Below are 24,652 nucleotides of genomic sequence, written 5' to 3'. Positions count from 1 at the left end.
CACATTTAGCCCTACCCTTAAAACTTCTTACCTGCAAGCCACTGTGGAGATCAGGACTTAAACATTAGTTGCCTGGTCCTCCTTGCTTGGTACCCTGCAAATAAATGCCTTCCTTTCTACCACTACAAACCTCACTTGAGGTATCTGGTCTTACTGCACTGGGTGAGCAGCCCCCAGTCTGTTCTATAACAATAGTTATGTCTTTTTTATTTGATGGGAAAAGAATGGAGATAAATGCTTGTGTTCAGTTGGCTTTGGCAGCGAGCAGTTAGGACACCAAGTTTTTTCTCCACTGCATGATATTGTATTTCCTTTGAAATGCATGCTTTAAATGAAGACTGTGAGTTAATAATGATTTGTTTACTGTTAGTACAGAGCAACTGAAAAATAATTCAGGCAGGACAATCTACTTGGTATGTGAAATAGCAGAAGGTAGTCGATTCTGACGATTTCTGCCAAATGTTCTATTGCTTTTATGGAGGAGATTTTGTGAGATGCTTACTCTGCCACTTTTACTGATATCACCTCATCCATTCCATCTTATAAATAAAAGTGATTCACTGATTTGGAACATCCTGTCCTTTGAAAAAGTAAAAAGACTACTTTTATGGAAAATGTTCCAAGGCAAAGAAACAGCCCAGGACTGTGATTCATGTCTGTCTTAAACATGCATTCCCAGAGCCGACTTGTGGATCTGGTTTAGATCCATAAATTTGTGAACTGCAGAGAGGAAACTCTTTTGATCCCAGCAGTGGGAGATGGTGGCGTGCAGCGTGGGTGTGGTAAAGAAGCAATGTTTGCCAAGAGAACAATGTCTCAAACCTTCTTGTGATAAATGCTTCAATACTTAGGCCATCATAATGTGCCATTCAGCTTTTATACGAAAACTCATTTGGTTGATTTTGTCGTTCAGTTTAATTGTTCTAAAAATTAACATCATAGTTATGGAAGTGTGAAGGATTGTTAGAACTGGAAGAAACTTTATAAATCAACTACAGCATCTATTAGGGTGAACTTTGATAATGATCTTGACTACTGTCCATTTAGTGTCTTCTGGTGCCAGGTGCAATGTTCAGTGACTGACACAGATTGTCTCGTGTAATCCTCATAACTTGGGGAGATGGTATTAATTTATCATCTCTATTTGATAGAGTGGCCATTAATTGCTCAAAGTCACACAATTATTAAGAGATAGAGTCAGGGTTAGAGAAAGTTAGTTTTTTGGTGACCTCAAAACCTGGGTTTTGAGCTGTCTTACCACTTAGTGCAGCAGTCTGCAACCTTTTTGGCACCAGGGACTGGTTTCACAGAAGACAATTTTTCCATGGACCGGGGTTGGGGTGGGGAATGGTTTCGGGATGATTCAAGCGCATTACATTATTGTGCACCTTATTTCTATTATTATTACATTGTAATATATAATGAAATAATTATACAACTCACCATAATGTAGAATCAGCGGGAGCCCTGAGCTTGTTTTCCTGCAACTAGACAGTCGCATTTGGGGGTGATGGGAGACAGTGACAGATCATCAGGCATTAGATAATCATAAGGAAGGCACAACCTAGATCCCTTGCATGTGCAGTTCATAATAGGGTTCCCCCTCCAACGAGAATCTAATGCTGCCGCTGATCTGATAGGAGCTGGAGCTCAGGCAGTAATGCGAGTGATGGGGAGTGGCTGTAAATACAGATGAAGCTTCACTCCCTTGCTTGCCCACCCCTTACCTCCTGCTATGAAGCCTGGGGGTTGGGGACCCCTGACTTAAGCAACTCACTTAAAACCTAAAGCCAAGTAGTCAATATTGTGCTGTCAGACCAGGTGCAGTGGCTCAACCCTGTAATCCCAACATGCTGGGAGGCCAAGGCAGGAGGACCCCTTGAGACCAGGAGTTCAAGACCAGCCTGGGCAACATAGCAAGACCTCATCTCTATTTTAAATAAATAAATATATATGTTGTGTTATCTCTAAAGTGACAACTTCCCCCTGATAACAGAGGCTTGGTCATGAGGCCAGGTTCCCCCACTGGACCCCTTTGCAGTAGAATGAGTTCATATGCAAGTTCTTTCATCTATTGCAGAAATCATTTTGGATGCTTATGTGTGTGACACCCTATGCCAAGTAGGCATTGTTGATACAAAGGCAAGTGAGACATTTTATCAATGCTGTCTTTGTGCTTCAACAGGGCAGGGATAGTCTAAAGTCAGTTATCCAACCAATGTGTATACATGCAAGCACACACAAACTTACACATATTAAATGAGAGTCTGTGATTCACAAGGCGCGTGTCTGGCTAATGTGGGAACACATGGGTTAACATGCAGAACTTGAAACATGGCGCCCCAAATTAGACACTGATGACTCAATTTAACATTATCTGTTGGGCCAGGCGTGGAGGCTCACGCCTGTTATCCCAGCACTTTAGGAGGCCGAGGCAGGCAGATCACCTGAGGTCAGGAGTTCACGACCAGCCTGACCAACATGGAGAAACCCTGTCTCTACTAAAAATACAAAATTAGCTGGGCATGGTGGCGCATGCCTGTAATCCCAGCTACTTGGGAGACTGAGGCAGGAGAATTGCTTGAACCCAGGAGGAGGAGGCTGCAGTGAGCTGAGATCGTGCCATTGCACTCCGGCCTGGGCAACAAGAGCAAAAGTCCTTCTCAAAACAAAACAAAACAAAAACCATTATCTGTTAATAGAAGCACATGCATCTTCTTTCTTCCAACAGCCACCTCCAAAACTTTCCAATGCATTTGCTTGATAAGCTTCCCAGCAAGTGCCCGACCCTAGGCAGAGGAAGGAGAAGAGGGCATGGGTGAAGAGAAAGCTTGGTTAAGGCAAGGGACACCCATACCCATTTCTCGGAGCCCATATCCTAAGCAAAAATCAAATAAACCAAAGTGCTAGGTGTCCTCTCAGCTTTTGGGTCAAAGAACCTTTCCATAAGGTATTCATTAGTTGACGGGCCCAGGAAGGAAAATTTGTATTTATATCTTACTCACTGTAGCAATGCCTGAAACCCCACAGGTAAGGATTTTGGCATGAGAGCCCAAGAGCGGACAGGTATCAACCTTGATTTAACTGTTGAGAAATGTTTTGTGGAGGATTTTGTCTTTTCACATGTCCTCTTCTAAATGCAAAAGCTCCCAAAAGGAGGAAAATACTGATCAAGTTCATACTAAGGCATTAGTGACCTATCAGATTCTCTCCCCTTCTCCGCCATGCTCCCAGGAACATAAATGAGACAAGAATTAGGGTATCTGAGAGAAAGAAAAGGAATCGAAAAGAGGGAGAAATGTGAGAAAGTGTCCCACTTATGTCATTATTAACTGTTCTTTCAGTACATGGAACATGTGTGCTATGCTTTTAGACAGTAGCCTTAAGATAATTCCGTAAAACCTTCTACAAAATAAAATAAAAAGTTGCTATGTTGGGAATTTTCACAGATGTTTAACTTGTAAAATACATAAGTCTGTTGATTCTTATAAGATGAGCAATTTTGACATAAATGTGAAATAGAATAGTTTCAGAGAAGCTCTACAACAATGAATGTTAAATAAGTGGAGTTCCTGCTTATGTGGGATAAACCTATTTTGTGCAATTTGAATATCCTTCTATTCCTTAGATCTGCAGGGAGCCCTAGGGGCCTAATCACCTCTTACAGCCCACACCTCTGAATACTATCACGTTGACAATGCCTGAATTTTGGAGGGGACACATTCAAACCATAGCATAGGCCAGCCTCTGGGCATGGGCCCCTTGGGCAAAAGATTGGTGGAGTTTATCCTCTGGAAAAACTCAATGAACCCAGAGGAAAGAACACTATATCCTAACACTTAGGGAACCCTAGGAAAAAGACTGGATTTGCCATTCACTTGTCTGATCTCAACATATCCTAGCCACATACCCAGAGTTTCCACCATGCAAGTAAGAAAAGCCTTTAGGTCGGATGTGGTGGCTCACGCCTGTAATCCTAGCAATTTGGGAGCCCGAGGCAGGTGGATTGCCTGACCTCAGGAGTTTGAGACCAGTCTGGGAAACACGGTGAAACCCCGTCTCTACTAAAAATACAAAAAATTAGTCCAGTGTGGCGGCGTGCACCTGTAATCCCAGCAACTAGGGAGGCTGAGACAGGAGAATCGCTTGAACCCAGGAGGCGGAGGTTGAGTGAGCCGAGATTGCATCATTGTACTCCAGCCTGGGCGACACAGCAAGACTCCGTCTCAAAAAAAAAAAAAAAAAAAAAAAGAAAAGCTTTTAACGTGAACAAGAGATGGAGATAGACAGAAGGATGGAAACCCGGTTGAAAATAGAACTCTGGGAATAGAAGGGGAAGACTTTTAAAAAATACAATTAGCATCCTCAGAAAGATGAGAACAGGAACATTATTTTCAACTTGGGATTCTATATTTAGCCAAACTAACGATGAATTGTGAAAACAAAGACTCAACATGCAAAAACTCATAAAAATTACCTCCCAAATACCATTTTAAAAGATGTCGCTGGTGATAAATACAGTAAAACAAAGGAGCAGATCCAGAAAGAGGAAGGCATGGGACCCAGGAGAAAATAGATACGATCTGGGAGAGGAGTAGTGAAGAAATGTCCCAGGTTGACCACTGTACAGCAAGCTGAGAGAGAAACCAATCAATATAATAGGAAAAGAAAATAGGAAACTCAAGAAAGAATGTTTCAAAAGAAAAAGTGGCACAAGAACAGCTGATATGACAGGGAAAAATGAAGAAAATATATGTAGCAAAATGTGCAAGTGAAAAAAAATGAGGCACTAATTGACTCCAGGTAAAACAAAAAGCTGTACAAGATAAGAAATAGGCCAGGCATGGTGGCTTATGCTTGTAATCCCAGCACTTTGGGAGGCCAAGGCAGGCAGATCACTTGAGGTCAGGAGTTCAAGACCAGCCTGGGCAACATGGAGAGACCCTGTCTCTACTAAAAATGCCAAAATTAGCTGGGCATGGTGGAGCATGCCTGTAGTCCCAACTACTTAGGATGCTGAGGTAGGAGAATCGCTGGAACCCAGAAGGTGGAAGTTTCAGTGAGCCAAGATCGTACCACTGCACTCCAGCCTGGGTGACAAAGCAAGACTCTGTCAAAAAAAAAAAAAAAAAATTTTGTATTGTTGGATGATTGTTTAAGAATGAGGGAGTGTGGCCGGGCGCGGTGGCTCAAGCCTGTAATCCCAGCACTTTGGGAGGCCGAGGCGGGTGGATCACGAGGTCAGGAGATCGAGACAATCCTGGCTAACATGGTGAAACCCCGTCTTTACTAAAAATACAAAAAACTAGCTGGGCATGGTGGCGGGCGCCTGTAGTCCCAGCTACTAGGAGGCTGAGGCAGGAGAATGGCGTGAACCCGGGAGGCGGAGCTTGCAGTGAACCGAGATCGCGCCACTGCACTCCAGCCTGGGCGACACAGCGAGAATCCATCTCAAAAAAAAAAAAAAAAAAAGAATGAGGGAGTGATACTGACTCACAAAGGCATGAACCTGTCTGCAGGGAGGGATATTTGAATAGCATGTAATTTTATAAGTGGTCAGTTCATTGGATAATTTGTGTTATGATAACTTTTGATTACATATACAACTTTGTCATGCAAGAACATTGGTACTCAATACTCAGATAAAAAACAAATGCTGTAATAAGATGATGCACAGTCTTTTATTTTTATTATTTTATATTATTTTATTTTATTTTATTTTTGAGTCAGAGTCTTGCTCTGTCACCCAGGCTGGAGTGCCGTCGTGTGATCTCGGCTCACTGCAACCTCTGCCTCCTGCATTCAAGTTATTCTCTTGCCTCAACCTCCCGAGTAGCTGGGATTATGGGTGCCTACCACCATGCCTGGCTAATTTTTTGTATTTTCAGTAGGGATGGGATTTCACCATGCTGGCCAGGCTGGTCTCGAACTCCGGACCTCAAGTGATCTGCCCACCTCAGCCTCCCAAAGTGCTGGGATTACAGGTATGAGCCACCACACCTGGCTTATTTTTATTTTTATTTTTGAAAATGGGGTCTTGCTATGTTGTCCAAACAGGTCTTGAACTCCTGGACTTAAGCTATCCTCCTGCCTCTGCCTCCCTAAGTGCTAGGATTACAGGCATGAGCCACTACACTCAGCTCAATGCATAGTCTTTTCTAAATTTGGGCATTACTTTCTATGGATTGTCACAAATGGGATTTACTAGAGATTATATACATGTTGTTGATAAATTTTGACAGACCTTTAGCAATCAAGAGCATACTCATTTCACCAAATTTGTATGTCTTGTTTATTGTTATTTTTAAAATATTCATTAATTTGATAGTTTAAGATGGTATCTAGTTGTTTTAATTTAATATGTTTGATTGATTTATGGCTATGCATTCTAATTAGTGTTTATTAACTAGTTACTTGTGGCCCTTCCTGTATACTCTGGTTACGGTCTTTGCCCAGTTATCTATTGGGGAGAGTTTTAGTATTCGTTTCTGTTGATTTGTATAAACTCTATATAGTTAAGAGATATTAGCACTTACATTTGTTGAAGTTTTTCAGGGATTTTTCCTTTTGCTTGTATTTTATTTATACAGAAGTTTAAAATGTAAAATGTCTGTGTCATCAAATTAGGTAGTTTGTCATCATCTTCTGGAATGTAAGTCCCATGAAAGAAGGGACTGTGTCTGCCTTATTTATCAATGCCCACTACCTCATATACTGCTGAAAAAATGTGTTGAATTAATGAATGAGATCTATGTATCTTTCCCTTATTTATTTCTTCCACTACTTAAAAAATTCCCTCCAGAGACATATTCACTTTAATTTCTTCTAATTTTTACTATTGATTTTTTTTCTTTTTTTTTGAGATAGTCTTGCTCTGTTGCCCAGGCTGGAGTGCAGTGACACAATCTCGGCTCACTGCAGGCTCCACCTCCCGGGCTCAAGCAATCCTCCCTCCTCAGCCTCCTGAGTAACTAACAGGTGTGTGTCAACATGCCTGGCTAATTTTTTTCGTAGAGACAGGATCTCACTATGTTGTCCAGGCTGGTACTTTTCATTTGCAAAAAAGTTTTAACTCTCTAATTCTTCTGAAATGTGTTTTGCATTCTAAGGTTGTGGTGTCATTTGAGCCCTGTTGACTTAGGATAGGCTGCCTCATCGTTGAGATGTATGAAACCTACAATCAACAGAAATCTGACCTGTAGATCTGGTGCAATATAATAGAGACCTATAGACATTTACCTAGTCTTTTCAAATGCTTTTGAGAATGAGGCTAGTTATAAAAGATACATACAGGCACCCATCTTTCCTTTCTTAACATGATCAGTGAAAATGAGCTCACTGAAATATTTTCGTCAGTTATACCTACAATCTCAAAGGTTAGGCCAGGCACAGTGGCTCATGTCTGTAATCCCAGCCCTTTGGGAGGCTGAGGTGGGCAGCTTACTTGAGGTCAGGAGTTTGAGACCATCTTGGCCAACGTGGTGAAACCACCTTTCTACTAAAAATACAAAAATTAGCTGGACTTGGTGGTACACACCCATAATCCCAGCTACTTGGGAGGCTGAAGCCCAAGAACAGCTTGAACCTGAGAGGCAGAGGTTGCAGTGAGCAGAGATCATGCCACTGCACTCCAGCCGGGGTGACAGAGCAAGACTCCGTCTCAAAAACAAACCACAAAACAACAACAACAAAATCTCAAAGGTTAACCTATGAAAAAATGAATAATGACAATATGAAGGCATAGCAGATTACTACTTAGTTTTTTAGTTATCAAAAGTACATTAAGCTTGAATTTAAAAATGCTCTAGGATCTTATGTGCCCAAAGTCCACTTGATATAGAGGAGCTATTCTCACTTGTTAAAAACAAAACAAAACATGCAGCCTTCTTTGTGTCAGGGATTCAGGTGAATTACATTTTGTCCCCAAGTGTAGGCGGCTATCAGGAGAAACAACTGGTAAGGAATTTGGTTGGAAAATGATTTTTAATCTTCACATTACCAGTGTAAAGTTGTATACTTATTGGTGATTTCAGTTATTTTCAAAATAACTGAATCATTGGTGATGGATGAGCATCATTTTTCTGTCCATGGGAAAGTCTATGAGGAGAGTATCTACATGTGCCTTTTGGGGTAGACGCCAGAGGACATGTTCTACCATAAGTAAAAATTAGGGCCATTTTTTTACCAACAGAAAAACATTGTATTGAAAACTTCTACCAGACACCATTCACTTTTAGCTCCTTGGTAAGGACCAAGCCTCACAAATCCCAAGACCAAAATGTGCGGTTCACTCACACCAGCATGGTTTTAAGAGCAACAAATCCTAATCATTTTCATCCAAGAGAACTGGACAAAAGAAAACTTTCATTTGTAGTTTCTCCTCCCCTCACTCCTCCCCTTTAATTGATTTTACTGTTTTCGTAAGTGACCTAAGTAAGTCTCTTGATCTACCAAAAACTGCATGATTTTATTTCCTCGTGAATGTGTTTCAAAATGTGGGCATTAAGGATATCAGATATTCTGCACTACTTCTTTGAACATACAGGGGCTACTTTTTGATGACTACTTATTAATCCCATTAGAATAAAGAAGAGTGAGGAAGATTTTATTTCTCTAAAGACCATCCCTCCCCACCACCACCACCATCTTCTTGGCATTGAGACTACAGAGACTCAGTGCTTTTCTTGTCTATTGCTGGTGGGAGTATACATTCATACAACTCTTTGAAAGGAGTTTGGTAGTATGTATTAAGGTATAAAAAACTGCCTTTTCACTCACAAATTCTACTTTGAGAAAACCCTCCAAAACTAATTATCTTAAATACAGAAATATTCATCTATACAAAAATATGATCAAGGGATAATTTGTTCAAATGTGGTTATGAGTTTTAATTTTTTAAAAGGTATAATTTGTAATAGTAAGATAACAGTAGCAACAATTTAATAGCAGAGGGGAAATCATTTTAAAAGAATATTATGTATCCACTCAAAAAATATTTGGCAGCCATTTAAACAATGATTGTGAAAATTATTAAAATACACCAGAAATCTTTATGATCTAATGTGTAGTGAAAAATGCAGGATCAAATTGCGATGTGTATTAAGATTAACATCAGAAAAATCATGTGTATGAAAAATAGGAAATGCATTACATTCTTTTAACGGCTATGCTGAGACACAGTGACTAAGGGTGATTGCTTATATTTCTTTCTCTTCCATTGGTTTCACAGTATTTCAAAATATAATTTTGTTTGTTTGTGATGGAATCTCACAGTGTTGCCCAGGCTGGAGTGCAGTGGTGTGATCTCGGCTCACTGCAATCTCTGCATCCCGGGTTCAAGCAATTCTTCTGCCTCAGCCTCCCAAGTAGCTGGGATTACAGTTGCCCGCCACCAGGCCTGGCTAATTTTTGTATGTTTAGTGGAGACAGGATTTTGCCATGTTGGCCAGGCTGGTCTCAAACTCCTGACCTCAAGTGATCCGCCTGCCTTGGCCTCCCAAAGTACTGGGATTATAGGCATGAGCCACCGTGCCCAGCCCAATATATAATTTTTAAAAGCGGAAAACAGGCAATGTTTGAGGAAAAGAGCCATCAATATGGTTAAGATGAAAACACTTTGTTATTAAATAAAAATAGTCCCACTTTCTGCTACTTAATTAGGACTCAGTCATTCGTATGATGTTTGGGGACTGAGTCATTCGTATGTTTGGGATCTGTAGTGATTTACTAAGCAGATTCTTTGCAGTTATTGTTTCTCTTAGTTGTATATATAGTGAAAAAATGAGACACACATATCTTTCCTGATAGTGGGAACAAAAAAAGTGGGTTTCTTTGATATCAGAAATATTTTGGGGTGTTTCTGTATTTCCTTTTTTTTTTTTTTTTGAGATGGAGTCTCACTGTGTTGCCCAGGCTGGAATGCAGTGGCGACATCTTGGCTTACTGCAAGCTCTGCCTCCTGAGTTCACACCATTCTCCTGCCTCAGCCTCCTGAGTAGCTGGGACTACAGGCGCCCACCACCATGCCCGGCTAATTTTTTTGTATTTTTAGTAGAGACGGGGTTTCACCGTGTTAGGCAGGATGGTCTTGAACTCCTGACCTTGTGATCCACCCACCTTGGCCTCTCCAAGTGGTGGGATTACAGGTGTGAGCCACTGCGCCCGGTCGTTTCTGTATTTCTTAAAACCTGACAGGCCTATAAAGAATAAGGAAAGGATTAGACAAACAGGAGTCTGTACAGATACAAATGATTGTTACATGATCTGCCTGTTTCAGTCACCTTTAAAAGTTCGAAAGTATCAGACCTGTGGCATAGACTATGCCCTCAAACCAGCATTGTGAAACACTGGAATCATTCCAACTGTTTTAGCATTTAAGGACTTAGTTCAATTAAAAACTAAGCTGATAGTTTGAAATTCCTAGGGGAGCAGAAAAAGAATTAATAAACACAGTCTGGTTGAGTAAACCAGAAAATTGATTTCTGCTTGAATGGAATTTGGAAGCCAAGATGATTAAAATAGGTCCCAGTCTCAACTTCCTCAAAGATAAGTTTTACTTGTGGGTAACATTTTGGGAAAAATATAACATTTCAAATATAGCTTATAGATGTGCTAGATTTTTTTTTTTTTTTTTTTTTTGATACAGAGTCTCTTATCACCCAGGCTGGATTTGAGTGGCAGGATCTCGGCTCACTGCAATCTCCCCTTCCCAGGTTCAAGCGATTCTCCTGACTCAGCCTCCCCAGTAGCTGGGATTACAGGTGCCCGCCACCATGCCCAGCTAATTTTTGTATTTTTAATAGAGACGGGTTTTCACCATGTTGGCCAGTCTGGTCTCGAACTCCTGAGTTCAGGTGATCTGCTCACCTCTGCCTCCCGAAGTGCTGGGATTACAAGCGTGAGCCATTGTGCCTGGCCTGTGCTAGAATTTCTAAGAAAATGATGTTTATCCTGGCAATTTTTCTTCTTAAAAAATCTGTGCTGCTTTTCCAACAGCGTTAACATCAGCCAAGTCATATATCGCCGTCCAGTTGTGAGAGAGAAGAATTTCCTGCACTTTCTTATACCAATGTATTGACTGGGAACAGGAGGGTGAATGTATTGGTTAGAATTTTTTCAGTTGTAATTGTTACAAATTAGCTTAAGCAAAAAATAAAAACATAAAGGTGGGGTAGAATATACTGGTGCCTATAACCTTGGCACGTTAGGTACTGTTTTATCTTCATCTCTCTCCTACTTTTGCACAAGCTATCCCTTGAGCTAGGCAAGATGGCCGCCCCAGGGCCACACCCTGCCGGTTTAGCTAGGAATGTGAAAAGGCAGGCTCCTCTGATTGGCCAGTTAGGGTCATGTGCCTGCCCCTGGGCCAATCACTGTGATCAAGAACAGGGGATCCGCTGGTACGTCTAGGTCCCCTACCCATCTCTATGTGTGGCGTGAGGTGCTCTGCCCTACCCACGCTGAGGGAGTGACCTTAGTTATCCAGAGACTAGAGAAAGAATGTCAGGAAGCGGGGCAACACCTACCTACTACCTGGACTGCAAAAAGAGGGTGCTCTTGCTATCTTGAGTGAAAGGAATCTCCAGGAGCCAGAGGCATGAAAATAGAAAGGTGGCCTTCCAGATTTCCATTCTTCTCAATGCTCTTCATTCCTTTGGTGCTTCACTTGTCTGAAGTTGCTTCTCCTACTGTTAGCAAAGCACCTGGGAGATGTAAGAGAAGAACTTTCCAGTCCTGCTCCTGCCGGTGCTGAGGCTTTAGCCGTTTGCGTTGTCGGGGCAGCTCTCACACCTGGGGCAGCAGCCTGGGGAAGTGGGAGGAGAGGATTCAGGGCAGTTGCCAGCCCTGTCCAAGTTTGAGGTCAGAACTGCCTCAGATTTCAAACCACTGTGGGTTGCCTTCTGCTCCTGTGGCCTCCTAAGAAAACAGAGGATGAGGCAGTGAACACCTACAGCCAGTCTGAATTACCTGGGCGTCCTTGGCATGTGTGTTCCTGTGAAAGCTGCACCTTGAGGTGGGGCGGGTTTGTGATCCCTTGGTGTTACCCCTCCCGTGCGGCAGCCTAACTAGAAACCCAGACCGTCACATTTTCTCTCTTTGCAGAAATAAACAGTACCAAGGTAGACTTCAGAGGTATCGTCAATTACTAATTTTGCAAATGTGAATAAGTTTTGGCCCCTAACAGGTTTGCTTCTACCCCATCCACCAGCGTGTATGTCCCCCTTCTCTTGGGAACCTGTAGACCAGTGTTTACAGAATTCTAGAATTTCCTGAGTTGCATAGGCCCTGCCACACACCTCCTCTTGAGTGCCTCAGAGAGGTGGCTGTAGTTTTTCTCTGTACCCACCTCGACACAGGATTTTCTGTCCTCCTTGCTGAGGGGCTTTTTCTTTTCTTTTTTGAGCAGTGTATTCCCACCTATCACACACACCAAATTTGGGGAGATCATTTTTACCACCCCATGTAGTAATTTCAGTTTATGCTGCTTATTAGTTGTATTTTAATGCATGGATATATATAGATATTTAGGGTCATCATTGTTTTCTGACCCGTTCTCTTTTCAGTATATCAACTGAAAGTTGTTTGTGCTAAGATAAATGGGAGTGGATTATGTGCTCTTTCTAGATTCCCTTTAGCTTTGCAATTTTAAAGAAAAACAGCTTGGAACTAAGTACTGATACTTTCCAGCACTGAGAAGCAAGGCCAGTAACCGGCTCTGGCTCCCACAGCTGAAACGCTAAATCACTGGTTTCTAACCCCGCTGAGCCTCACTTTCTCAACTGTTAAATAGAGATATTAGCACCTCCTGCATCAGGCTGGCATGAGGATTAAATGAAAGTAGGTGTGTGAAAGAATGCTGTGAAGTAGAGATGGCCGCAGGGAGGGGCAGCCCTCTGGGCTCTCTGGTCTGTGGGGAGCTGTCACTGAGCAGCAGTGAAGCCTGCCTGCTGAACCCATTTTGGGTCAGGGTAGAGAGGAGGCCTGGAAGACCAGCACCCAAAGGGCTTTAACCTGCCCCGGTCTGTAAACGAGAATTCAGAATGAAGGCTTGCAGAAACTGGAAATACATGGTGACATTTAGATGTTTACATCTGCCATCAAACTGTAAAAACCATTCTCATGTTCATACACGTGAAAAGCAAAAAGGTTTAACTTGAGAAAGTTGAATTTCAAGTCCCAGGGTGCATTTTTTTTGTTTGTTTTAGAAATGGGGTTTCACCATGTTGGCCAGGCTGGTCTCAAACTCCTGGCCTCAAGAGATCTACCCACCTGGGCCACCAAAAATGTTGGCATTACAGGCGTGAGCCACCGCATCCAGCCCCTCCGTGCATTTTTTGACAGGAGCCTATACAGGCATCTATGAATACACACCTCATGTTTCTTGGTCCACTTAGTCCATTCCTGCTGCTATAACAAAATACCTTAGACTGGGTAATTTATAGACCATAGAAATTTATTGTTCACAGTTCTGGAGGCCAGGCAGTCCAAGATCAAGGTTGGTGTCTGATGAGGGCCCCCTTACTCATAGATGGCACTTCTAGCTGCATCCACACGTGGCGAAGGGCAGAAGCTTGCGCCATAAGAGGACGCAGCTAGAAAGCAGCATCCTTCCTGTCTGAGGAAGGCAGACAAGCTTCCTCAGGCCTCTTTTATAAGCACAGGAGTCCCATTCATGAGGAAGAAGCCCTAATGACCTAATCACCTCCCAAAGGCCCCACATCTTAACACTATCACAGGCGCCATTAGGTTCCAACATATGAATTTTGGGGGGACATCAACATCCAGACCATAGCAGTGCACAGAGATTCTTCACCTGGGAAACAGAATGTGTGTGCTTTCTGGAGAAAGATGATTTTTTAAAAGTAAGTTTAGCAAATTCAAGTTGGTTACTGTGGAGTCAGGTTGAGTCATACATCTCATATTAAAGGATTTGCTCCATGGTTTATTTTCCTCATGAGTTTACATGATCTCATTTGTCTTAACAAGTTAAGATCAAATTTTGTAACATACTAATGATTAAAAATCCCTTTTGCACATGAATCTGAGTGCACTCCATCGGTCTCTACCTGCTTGCCCCGTTCCCTTGCCCTCATCTCTCTCCCTCCCTGTCCACCTGTGTCCTCCCTATCTTCAAGGTGTTACTCCAGACCCCTGTTCCTGGAGCTTCCTCATACCACTTGCCTCTCCCTGTGGCCTCCCCTCATCATAAGCCCTCCAAGTTGGTATACTCACTCATTTCATATTTAAATCTATTCTGCGACAGTTTGCTTTTTTTTTGTTGTGGTAATGGTGGTTCCTTAATGTGTATATTGTGATTTTCACTAGATTTTTGTCCTTGTCTTCACAACTAGATTGCAGGCACCCTCAAGTCAATGATCCTAGACAAAATGTCTTTAACATCTGCCAGAATCCCTGGCCTAAATATACCTTGCACACAGCAGGTTTCAGTGAATATGTGTGGATTTGACTTTTTAAGCTTTGTTTTAATGAGGTTTGCCACATTCAACCCAGCGGCAGTCCCTAACCGCCTGAGACATTCATGGTTCAGAAAGTTGAACGGAAGAGAATTCCTACTGTTTTTTTTTTTTTTTTTTTAGTGAGCTGAGATCCTACTGTTAACTTGCACACGGATTAAGATATCCCGGCGACCACTAATCATCTGTTCTTTGGTCTTTTCTACTAATTAAATCAGCACAGTCCAGTTAACACTTTTTATTTTGTTTTTGCAGTGCAGTGAATTTGTCCCAGCAAGGTTAAAATGAATAACATCCTTCTCTCTAGGCTTGTCCTCAAGGCCCTGCCCATTTTGGCCTAGCTTTCTCAACCCAGCTTCCCACAAACCTTTCCACCATCCTCACAGGTACTTCCTTGAGGAGTTCCTCGGACCCCTTGAACCAGATAGGTTTACTCTCTGGTGTACTCTCCGTAGCATCCTGTACATCCCTTTGTGTGATACTCCCCACATTTGTGATTTGTTTATTTATTTTTGGTAAGGTGTGCCTTCCTTGCTCGACTGTGAGCCTCATGAGCATAGGAAATCCACGCCTACCTGGTCGATAAGGACTAAGTTCTGCTGCCAGTAACAGAGACCCTAAATAACAATGTTATGAGCAAGATAGGAATTGATTTCTCTCTTGTATACAGTCTCTGCAGTAGGCAGTTTAGGGCTGGTGTGGCAACTCCACCGCATCAGACTCCTCCCACGGGCTGTTCTGCTGAGCATGGCTTCCATCCTCGTGGTCCCAGAGAGTAGGGAACAGGGGCCCAGCGGGCAGGAAGGAGTGTGGGGAAGAAACACAATATGCGCTCTCCTGAAGACTTCCCCTTGGAATTTGCATGCACCTTTTCCACCTCCGTCCTATATCCCCAAGATTGGTCACGCGGCCACACCTAGCTGCCAGGGAGGCTGGGAAAGTGAATCCTTATTCTGAGTAGACACGAGCCCAGTTAAAAATTGTTCTAACACTAAGCAATAAGGAGAGAATAGCTATTAGGAGACCGTCACATACCACTGTATTCCCAGCTTTCAGCCTACGGCCTGGAGCAATGTATATTGGCTGAATAAAGACATGAGCTGAACACTGATGTATTCATGTGCTGAGGCTGCCGTAACAAAGTGCCACAAACTGGGTATTTGTTGTGCCCAGTACAACAGAAATGTGTTGTCTCACAGTTCTGGAGACTGGAAGTCCCAGCCCAAGGTGTTGGCAGTGTGAGTGCTGTGAGGGACAATCTGTTCATGCCTCGTTCGCAGCTCGTGGTGGCTTGCTGGCATTCCTTGGTCTTCCTGGGTTTAGAGTTCCATGCCTTTGTTTTCACATGGTGTTTTCCTTGTGAGCCTGTCTCTGTATCCAAATTTCCCCTCTTAATAAAGGACACCAGCCATACTGGATGAGGCCCCACCCTAATGACTTCAGCTTAAATAATTACATCTGCAACAACCCTATTTCCAAATCAGGTCACATGCTGAGGTACTGGGAATTCCAAATTCATAAGTCCTTAAAAACTGGGGAGAGACAGCATTCAGCATGGAAGCCACATCAACACAATGGAAATTCACAGGGCTTATGATTGGGGGGTATAGAATTCAATACCTAACAACTTGGGACAGTTTCATCTACTCTCACATTCTCTAGGAGGCATCTGGCATTTGGCTGTTCTGGGCTGCCCCAGAGTGACACATGTCTTCACTCCAGAGGAGTGTAGGGATTCTATAGATTTCCCAGTCCCAGCCTCTCAGCCCTGGGGAGGAGTGTGTGCAGGCAGGGCATGTCAGGCTTACCAAAGGCCTGGAATGTTCCACAGCATGATGATCCATCAGAAGTTGGAACTGAATAAGCCAGGCTTCTTCGTGGTGTGACAGAGACCCAAGAGCTCTCCAGGAAAGTCTGAGTCTTCTGCAGCGAGATGAAAGCTCCTGGCCTTGGCGACATCTCGCAACCCACTGGGATCACACTTAACAAGACAGCCCCGTTACACCAGAGCCTGGTTTGGTGTCTGAAAGCCAGGCAGATAGCTCAGCTCTTGCTCAGTACCACTCCAGCCCCTCCTACCTCCATTTGTTCTTTTGTGGTGTTTCTGTTTGGTTCTGCCTGTATCCCTCACTAGACTCCAAACTCCTCGGAGGCCAAAGATAATATTTTATTCATCTGTGTAATAATCCTTACAGCTCCTATTGGTTAAAGTTGCCCTCAAGTAAAAGCACAATTAAACAGGGCATTTTCTAAGGGAAGAGAATGATATTCTCATCAGGAGGGTTGAGATGTAATCGTGTACCACAGCTGAGGAATAGATACTATAAAGCTTCCCTGTTGTTTCTTTTGACATCAAGTTCTAGGACTCTAGGAAGGTGACTATTCTGCTCTCCCATGGAGACAGAGTTTTTGTCCGTGGTATTCGAAAGGTTTAGCTTTGGGAAACCCACAGTTGCCAAAGCATGACCCTGACAAAAGCAAGGTTTAAGAAACGGCCCATTTGATTTGTGGAAGAGGTGCTTAGTGCTGCTTGGTGAACCCGAGGCCCCCCTTTGCACACGTATCATACACAATGTGAGACCTAAGGTCTAGATCACACTTGAGGATCCCCAGTAAAGGAGAGAGCAGAGTGCTCAGCTTTAAGGAAGAGGGCGTGGTTCAAATGTCCCTCTTGTTTTAAACACCCTCCCATTGAACTGGGTTCAGAAATGGCATATCCCGAACCATCCACTCAAGCTGTCCTCAGATGGGGCAGCAGTGGGGACTCTGCTAGAGTTGTTTCCTGGCCATTGCAGGACCCAGCCATAAGCAGTCTCAGAATAGTCACGGCTTTGCCGCAACATGCCTGTGGCTTTGGAATATGAACTTGGGCTTATATCCACTTCCCTAATGCTCCCTCTTAAAGATCCCATCTGCCACATGTGGAATAGCGTTCGGTAACTTCTTTCTGCAACACATCTTAGTCCCTTTGATTCAGATGACCAAGTCCATGCAAGGAAACTGCTGGATTGGATGGCAATGCATCACGCCTCATCAGGCTTCATGCCTGGACTCCCAGGCAGCTTGAGACTAGGAAGCTTTAGAAAGCAAAGCCGCATTAGGCCTGGGGAAAACGGGCAGGTCGCTCCTTTCTTAGCCATTCTGCAGATGGCCGCCATAGGTGTGGAATCAGTGGTAGCACACCCAGCATCATCTCTTGCCCCAGCTACTCATCTGGCTTCAGAGCACTGTGTTATTATAGCCAAACTGAGAGGCTCCTGCACAAACTGTTCCTGTGCAGATATTCTTGGCATTTTGCTTCTTTGTGTTTCTTACGGCTTAGATTTATTCAATGTGAGTGCAGAATTCACACCAAACAGAGAGCCTCACCCTGACAGCAACCTCTGTCACACGTATATACATCAGTTTGAAAATACGACTGTTGTCATCTCTGTGCCATGAGTTGTAAAATGATGAGGTGCATCTATCTCTTGATGATCAGATGTGTGCTTGGCTGATAATAACAGACTCCATTCATGGTGGAGTAATTGAGAATGGCAGCCCTGATTACATGGCTGTGCCACCTGCCAGAAAGAATGGGAAAGTCTTGCTTTAAATCCTGTGGAAGGGCCGGGTGCAGTGGCTCACGCCTGTAATCCCAGAACTTTGAGAGGCCAAGGTGGGCAGATCATGAGGTCAGGAGTTTGAGACCAGCCTGGCCAATATGGTGAAACCCCGTCTCTACTAAAAATATAAACATTAGCCAGGCTTGGTGGCGTGCACCTGTAGTCCCAGCTACTTGAGAGGCTGATGCAGAAGAATCGCTTGAACCCGGGAAGCGGAGCTTGCAGTGAGCTGAGATGGCATGACTGCACTCCAGCCTGGGTGACAGAGTGAGACTGTCTCAAAAAAAAAAAAACAAAAACAAAAAAAACAACTGTGGAGGGTCTGCAGCGCAGTGCTTATTCTGCAAAATCTGAGGCGCTCATTCGTGGCCAGCCTTACCTGTTATAAGGATCTTACAGATACATGTCCCTGTTATGACCTTACTGCTGGCTCTCTCCTCTCCTCTCCCCTCCCTTCCCTTCCCCTATCCCCTCCCCTCCTCCTTCCCCTCCCCTTTTCTTTCTTTTTTTTCTTTTTTCTTTTCTTGGGCCTCATTCTGTTTCCCAGGCTGGAGTGCAGTGGCGTGATCATGGCTCACTGCAGCCTTGACCTCTGCGGCTCAGGTGACCCTCTCACCTCAGCCTCCCAAGTAGCTGGGACCACAGGAACACACCACCACGACTGGCTAATTTTTATATTTTTTACAGACAAGGTCTCACCATGTTGCCCAGGCTGGTCTTGAACTCCTGACCTCAAGTGATCCACCAGCCTTGGCCTCCCAAAGTGCTGGGATTATAGGCATGAGCCACCATGCCTGGCCTCTTTTTTTCTTTACCTAATTTCCATAGTCATTTATCTGTACGTTATCTTTTTTTCTTGTTTCAGGAGTACTTGTGTTCATTGTAGAAAAATTAGAAAATGCATATAAGCAAAAAAAGATTTTTGTTTCCTTTTTGTTCAACACACCACTACCCCAAGAAAGCTACTGTTTATGAACATTCTGAGATAATTTCATTCCAAGTATTTTTATGCACATTTGTTCAGCTTGCATTTTTGACTTAATGACATTTGGGAGTAGTTGTTATGTCTATAAAAACTCATCAACATTGGACTGCTGGATGGAAGCATTGTAATTTATTTAACTAGGCACATATCATCCATGATTTAGTTTATTTCCCAGTTTTTACTTTTGGAAACAATGTTCCAGTCTTTGTGGCTAAATATTTGCACGCATTCTCAATTGTTTTCTTAGGGTGAATGCCTACAACTGGAATTGCTGGGTCAAAATAATAAATATACGTTGTCTTAAACTCCATTTTGTGAAAACTTGAAAAATATATATAACTTAGAATACTGTATTGAAACCTCATATACCTAGTCAACAATTCCACAATGTTCAGCTTTAGGCCAGTGTTTTGGGCTACTACTCCCACCTGCTTCCCCTAACTCCTGCATTATTTAGAAACAGATCCAAGACATCATGCTAGAAAAACACTTATTTCTGTTTTTTTGCCCTGTCCCACCCCGGAGGCAAGGAACATTAGCTATTTGAAAATGGAGGGGGGAAAAAACGATGAACATCATGTTAGCATTATCCAGTGTGGTGTTTGGGCTATTCCCATTTTCCCTGCCACATTCTAGACTCAAGACTCATCATTTGTCTCCCTGGTTTCCTGGAACAACCAATAACCATTCTCCTGTCTTCTTTCTCTCTCTCTGGATAGGCGTATATGTTTTTAAGCTGTTTCATATCTTCCCAGATTGCACTCTGGAAAGGCTGAGCGAATTCATGCTTCTGCCAGCATCATAAGGAGTGCTCGTGCTGGTTGTTAAAGCTCTGGCTTCCTTCTTTCCCTCTCGCCTTCCTTCCTCCCTCCCTCTCTTCCCTTCCTTCTTCCCTTCTTTCTTTCCTTCCTTTTCTTTCTCCCTTTTTTCCTTCCTCTCTCTCTCTTCTTTATTAACCTTTTTAAAATTTTTAGAACCCCTTCTCCTCACTCCGTGGGGGGAAAAATAAGGAAGTTTGTTTTTTAAATTAGAATGTATGTGGTTATAAATGAGGTGAAAGCCCTCCTTCCTCGAAGTTTGCTCATTAAATGTTTGTATATCCTCTTTATGAATTGGCTGTTGCTAATTTTGCTACTGGAGTGATTGTCTTTTTAAAATTGTGTTCACCTATTTATGTTAATCTCATAGCATTGTGCTTATATCAGTGAATTGCTATGAATCTTTTTTGGACTAAGATAACATATATGATATTTATATGAAAGAATGAGCATTGTTATAAAGCTAACAGCTTAGAGCAGCAAGTCACCTTTAACAGTCAGAGGGACAAGTAGGGCATGAGGCATGCATGCTGCTGTGAGGGGACGATGGGACCTGAGTGTGGGCTGGGAGCCCAGGGGCATCAGGGATGCTGGCAGGGACAAGGGAGGCAGGTGCTGCTCACCTAACCCTCCTTCACTCCTCACCGTCGTGCACAAGGGAGGTGAGGCAGGAGTTACTCCCGCTTCACAGCGACTTGTCCCAGCTCATACCCTGAATGAGATCTCTTGAGACCAAACATGGGATTTTTCTACTATATCATATTGATTCATATGTTTATTTGTAGAAGGCAAATAAAGCATTAAAATATATCAAATATTAGTATAATAATAATGAAGCAATTTTTTAAATGTTCAATAGCATGAAGGCCCTGGTCCAGGTGATTATAATGTGAAAATACCTCCAACAAGCTCTGTCACTTCTTGTTTTCAATCCAGAGTCCCTCGATTCTTGCCCAGCCGTTCAGTAAGTATTTGGAAAGACAGACCACCCCCCGCCCCCAGGGGCATGGTTATGGTGGTAGGTTTTCTGTTCCTGTGTGTGTGGGAGGTGCGGGCTGGTGGTGAGATGGGGGAATGATCATGTGTATACAGTTCTGGTACATACAGTTGCCTGTCAAGGCAATCAGAAGTGAAATGCTCAAATACCTGGACATTTTCAACCAACTTCAGATTCAGAGTGACTCCAGGCCCCAAATCTGTGGCTGAATTATGGGGCCACTTGGAAGCAGCACATTAATTAGCCATCAATGTTACCAACTAGATGCTTTGTTGGGGGTGCCTGCAGTGGCTGCCTCCTGCCAGCCAGAATGGCTATTCTGTGTGTGTGTGGCTTCTGGGAGCCCAAGGAAGCAAAATTTGAAGCAGAAACATGTTTATTGAACCGAATGGGACCATTAAGGCATTAGTGGTCACCCAATCCCCAGAGACTCAGGACAGACAGGGAAGAGGCTCAGGTCCATGGAGAGATACAAAGAACGTGGATCTTGGGAGCATGCAGGACAACTCCAAACCTAGAGAAGACCAGGAAAGATTATAAAAGCGTAATGTGAAGTTTACCAACAGTGGATTTTTTTTTTTTTTTAATGTCAAAAGAGTTTTAATTCCCATAGCTTTGTTGCTTTCAGTCTGCAACTCGGTCTGAAAGTCCCCAAGACTTGCTGGTATATAGACTCATTTGAGGTGGCTGGGGAGACAGAAATACAAATTCTGCCTGTAAGAAAACGGGCCCACCCAGGGGGAATCAAGGGACTAGGAGGAGAAGTTGGAGTGGTAGGTAGGAGAGGACTAGTGCTGCCACTGCCTGGGCTGCAAATCACCTCCTCTAGCCCTACCTAGCCCATGTCCCAGGCCATGGCCTTCAGAATCTCTGCCCCAGAGCTGCTGGGCAGCAGAGTAAGGTAGCACAGCCTTAATCTAGATTGATAATGGGGAGGCCCTGCCAGTGAAATTGTAGACAGACTGACAGCAGGAGGCTGGGGGATCCACGCACCTTAGTGGCATCACCATGATCCAGAAACATGTTTGTCAGAGCCCACGGGATCGGGCATTCTCAGGAACACTGAGTCATGCTAACCAAACTCCCAGGCAACTGAGCAAGAAGCCAGAAGAGGTGGTGTTAACTTCTAAGCATTCACCATACGGGCCTGGTGACTGGAGCACTGATTGGTGGAGTCTCTCCCTTATAGAAAATTTTCATGGAAGCTGAAGACAACCAGAAGGTTGTTGGTGGCAGTGAAATCAGGGGAGGGGAACTGAGCTTGATGTTCTCAAGGTGGCTGAACCCCAACCAACAGCCTCCCAAGGGGTGGCCTTGTGGGGGTGCAGGCCCCCTGAACCTTCTGTTCTCTGCCCTGGCCTCCCAGGACTCCACGTGCACGTTGCACCCTCATTAATAGCACTAATAAAGGCTTCAGCTTCCTTTGACGTTTGGCCAGGACTTGATTAGATTTCCAGGCTGCTCCTCTGCTTTTGGCAAGGGAAACATCCTGTCATTTAAAGCGGTTTCTGCAGGCAGCTGATCTCATGTGCTCTGGACTGACTGCTCTGCTCCACTCTCACTGTCTCCTGAAGAGATAAGAAACTGCAGGGCAGGGTAGAAATGACAAGTAGGTGATAATAGTAGAGAATAATAGTGGTGGTAGCTAACTGCTGGCCTGTCCAAGTCTCTTTGTCTTAGAGAGGCGCCAGTGAGCCTCATAGCCCCTTAGAGGCAGGTGGGCAAGGTGTGGGAAGCCCATGCCCAGGGTCCCACTGAGCCGTTGGTGGTGGGACTAGGACTGGAACTCAGGCTTGTTGGGCTCTAAAACCCTTGATCTTAATCATTACACTGGTGTCTCAAATGCCTTCAAGAATATGCGCATGTGCCCCCAGCATGGGAGACATCGACCTAAGAAATTGAAGTCTTAGGCCAGGCGCGGTGGCTCATGCCTGTAATCTCAGCACTTTGGGAGGCCGAGGTGGGCAGATCACGAGGTCAGGAGATTGAGACCATCCTGGCTAACATGGTGAAACCCCGTCTCTACTAAAAATGCAAAAAATTAGCCGGGCGTGGCGGCGGGCGCCTGTAGTCCTAGCTCCTTGGGAGGCTGAGGCAGGAGAATGGCGTGAACCCAGGAGGCGGAGATTGCAGTGAGCTGAGATCGTTCCACTGCACTCCAGCCTGGCCAACTGAGCGAGACTCTGTCTCAAAAAAAAAAAAAAAAAAGAAATTGAAGTCTTAGTCTGTGAAAATGGCATTTATTTGTATTTTATCACTACAGAAGAGAAGCTTTGTTTAAATAATTGGCAAAATAGGGCCAGGTGTGGTGGTGCACCCCTGTAATCCCAGCTGCTCAGGAGGCTGAGGCATGAGAATTGCTTAAGCCCAGGAGGTGGAGGTTGCAGTGAGCTGAGATTGTGCCACTGCACTCCAGACTGGGTGACAGAGTGAGACCCTATCTCAAAACAAACAAACAAACAAACAAACAAAAACCCGGCCGGGTGCGGTCGCTCATGCCTGTAATCCCAACACTTTGGGAGGCGGAGGTGGGTGGATCACAAGGTGAGGAGACTGAGACCAACCTGGACAACGTGGCGAAACCCCGTCTCTACTAAAAATACAAAAAAAATTAGCTGGGTGTGGTGGTGGCGGCACCTGTAATCCCAGCTACTCGGGAGGCTGAGGCAGGAGAATAGCTTGAAACTGGGAGGCAGAGACTATAGTAAGCTGAGATCACGCCCACTATACTCCAGCCTGGTGAGAGCGAGACTCTCTCAAAAAAAAATAATAATAATGAACAAATAATAATAATAATATTTGTTCAAGCATTTTATAAAAACAAAAACATGACTTTCAAAAATTAGAACTTGTGGATCCCTTGAGAATACTTCTGACCCTGGGGTCCGTGGACCCTGGTTGAGAAGCACCTTACTTTAATAACTCTGGGTCAATAACTAAGACACAACCCGAGTTTGAGAGGCAGTTTGGGCTTTTGAGTTAGACCAACCAGGTTCAGAACTCATTCTCTTCACTCACTTCTTGCCAGGCCGAGGTCACCGGGGGAAGGATGATGGCATTCTTTGGGATAGGAGTTGCCTGGGCCAAGTGCTCTTTGGGAGAAGGCGTGCCTTGAGGTGCAGGTGGCATGTGACCCTGCCTCTCCCAGCAGGTTCTAGGTGGCCCCTGGCTTGGCCTGGCCTCTCAGCCCCCCTCCAGCCTCATGGTGAGCCCCTAACAGGAGCAGCCTCTGCTCCAAGGACATGTTCCAATTAGAGGGTCTGCCAGGCTTCAGCCCAGGCTGGTGTGGCTCTGGTCTTCATCCTTGGGGAATTTGTCCACCACATCCAAGCCAGCAGCCAGGCACAGGAGCCTCAGGGTTGTGGTTTCACTGTCTCATCAGTCCCTGTTTTCTGCTCTGTTTTCAGAAAACCCCAGGCCCGGGAGCATATACAACTTTAAGACAATTCCCTAAGCAGTCTCCGACCATAGCCAAAATGGGCCGAGAACATAGCCTTTTCTTCAACAACACAATTGGCTTTTAAAATAAAGCAATCTTGGCACCAAGCTCTACTTTGAGGTTTAGCACGTTCTTATGTTTAGAAAACTATATTTTGTCTTTTCCTTGGAGGGGTTTGGCCACAGAACATGATTGATTGCTTGAGGTGACCGTCCTGCTTGCTTATCTGGGATAGTCCCAGCATAATTACCAGTTCTCTCTCAAAAGCGTCCTGGTCTGAGCGATAAATTATATGTTCACTGTGCTTATTACCAAAGAGCAGATTCAGACAGAC

The 24,652-nt window shown here is 44.1% G+C and overlaps 1 protein-coding gene across 2 annotated transcripts in view; it reads left to right on the top strand.

Moving 5' to 3' along the window:
* STPG4 (sperm-tail PG-rich repeat containing 4) overlaps positions 1–24,431 on the top strand; it is a 59,352-nt gene extending 34,921 nt beyond the window's left edge. Inside the window, exons 7-8 of one of the 2 annotated variants that reach the window (XM_009184146.4) lie at positions 20,742–20,846; positions 24,287–24,431. In XM_009184146.4, coding sequence (XP_009182410.1) covers positions 20,742–20,846; positions 24,287–24,403 — 222 coding nt within the window. In that variant the 3' untranslated portion in view covers positions 24,404–24,431. The remainder of the gene's footprint in view (positions 1–20,741; positions 20,847–24,286) is intronic. The other variant, XM_003908617.5, reaches the window with a different exon arrangement.
* The last annotated feature ends 221 nt before the right edge of the window (positions 24,432–24,652 follow it).

This window comes from Papio anubis, chromosome 14 (genome assembly GCF_008728515.1).
Source record: "Papio anubis isolate 15944 chromosome 14, Panubis1.0, whole genome shotgun sequence".
NCBI classification, from domain to species: domain Eukaryota; kingdom Metazoa; phylum Chordata; class Mammalia; order Primates; family Cercopithecidae; genus Papio; species Papio anubis.
Note: the sequence above shows the minus strand (reverse complement) of the source record. Positions and strands in the feature narration are given on the sequence as shown.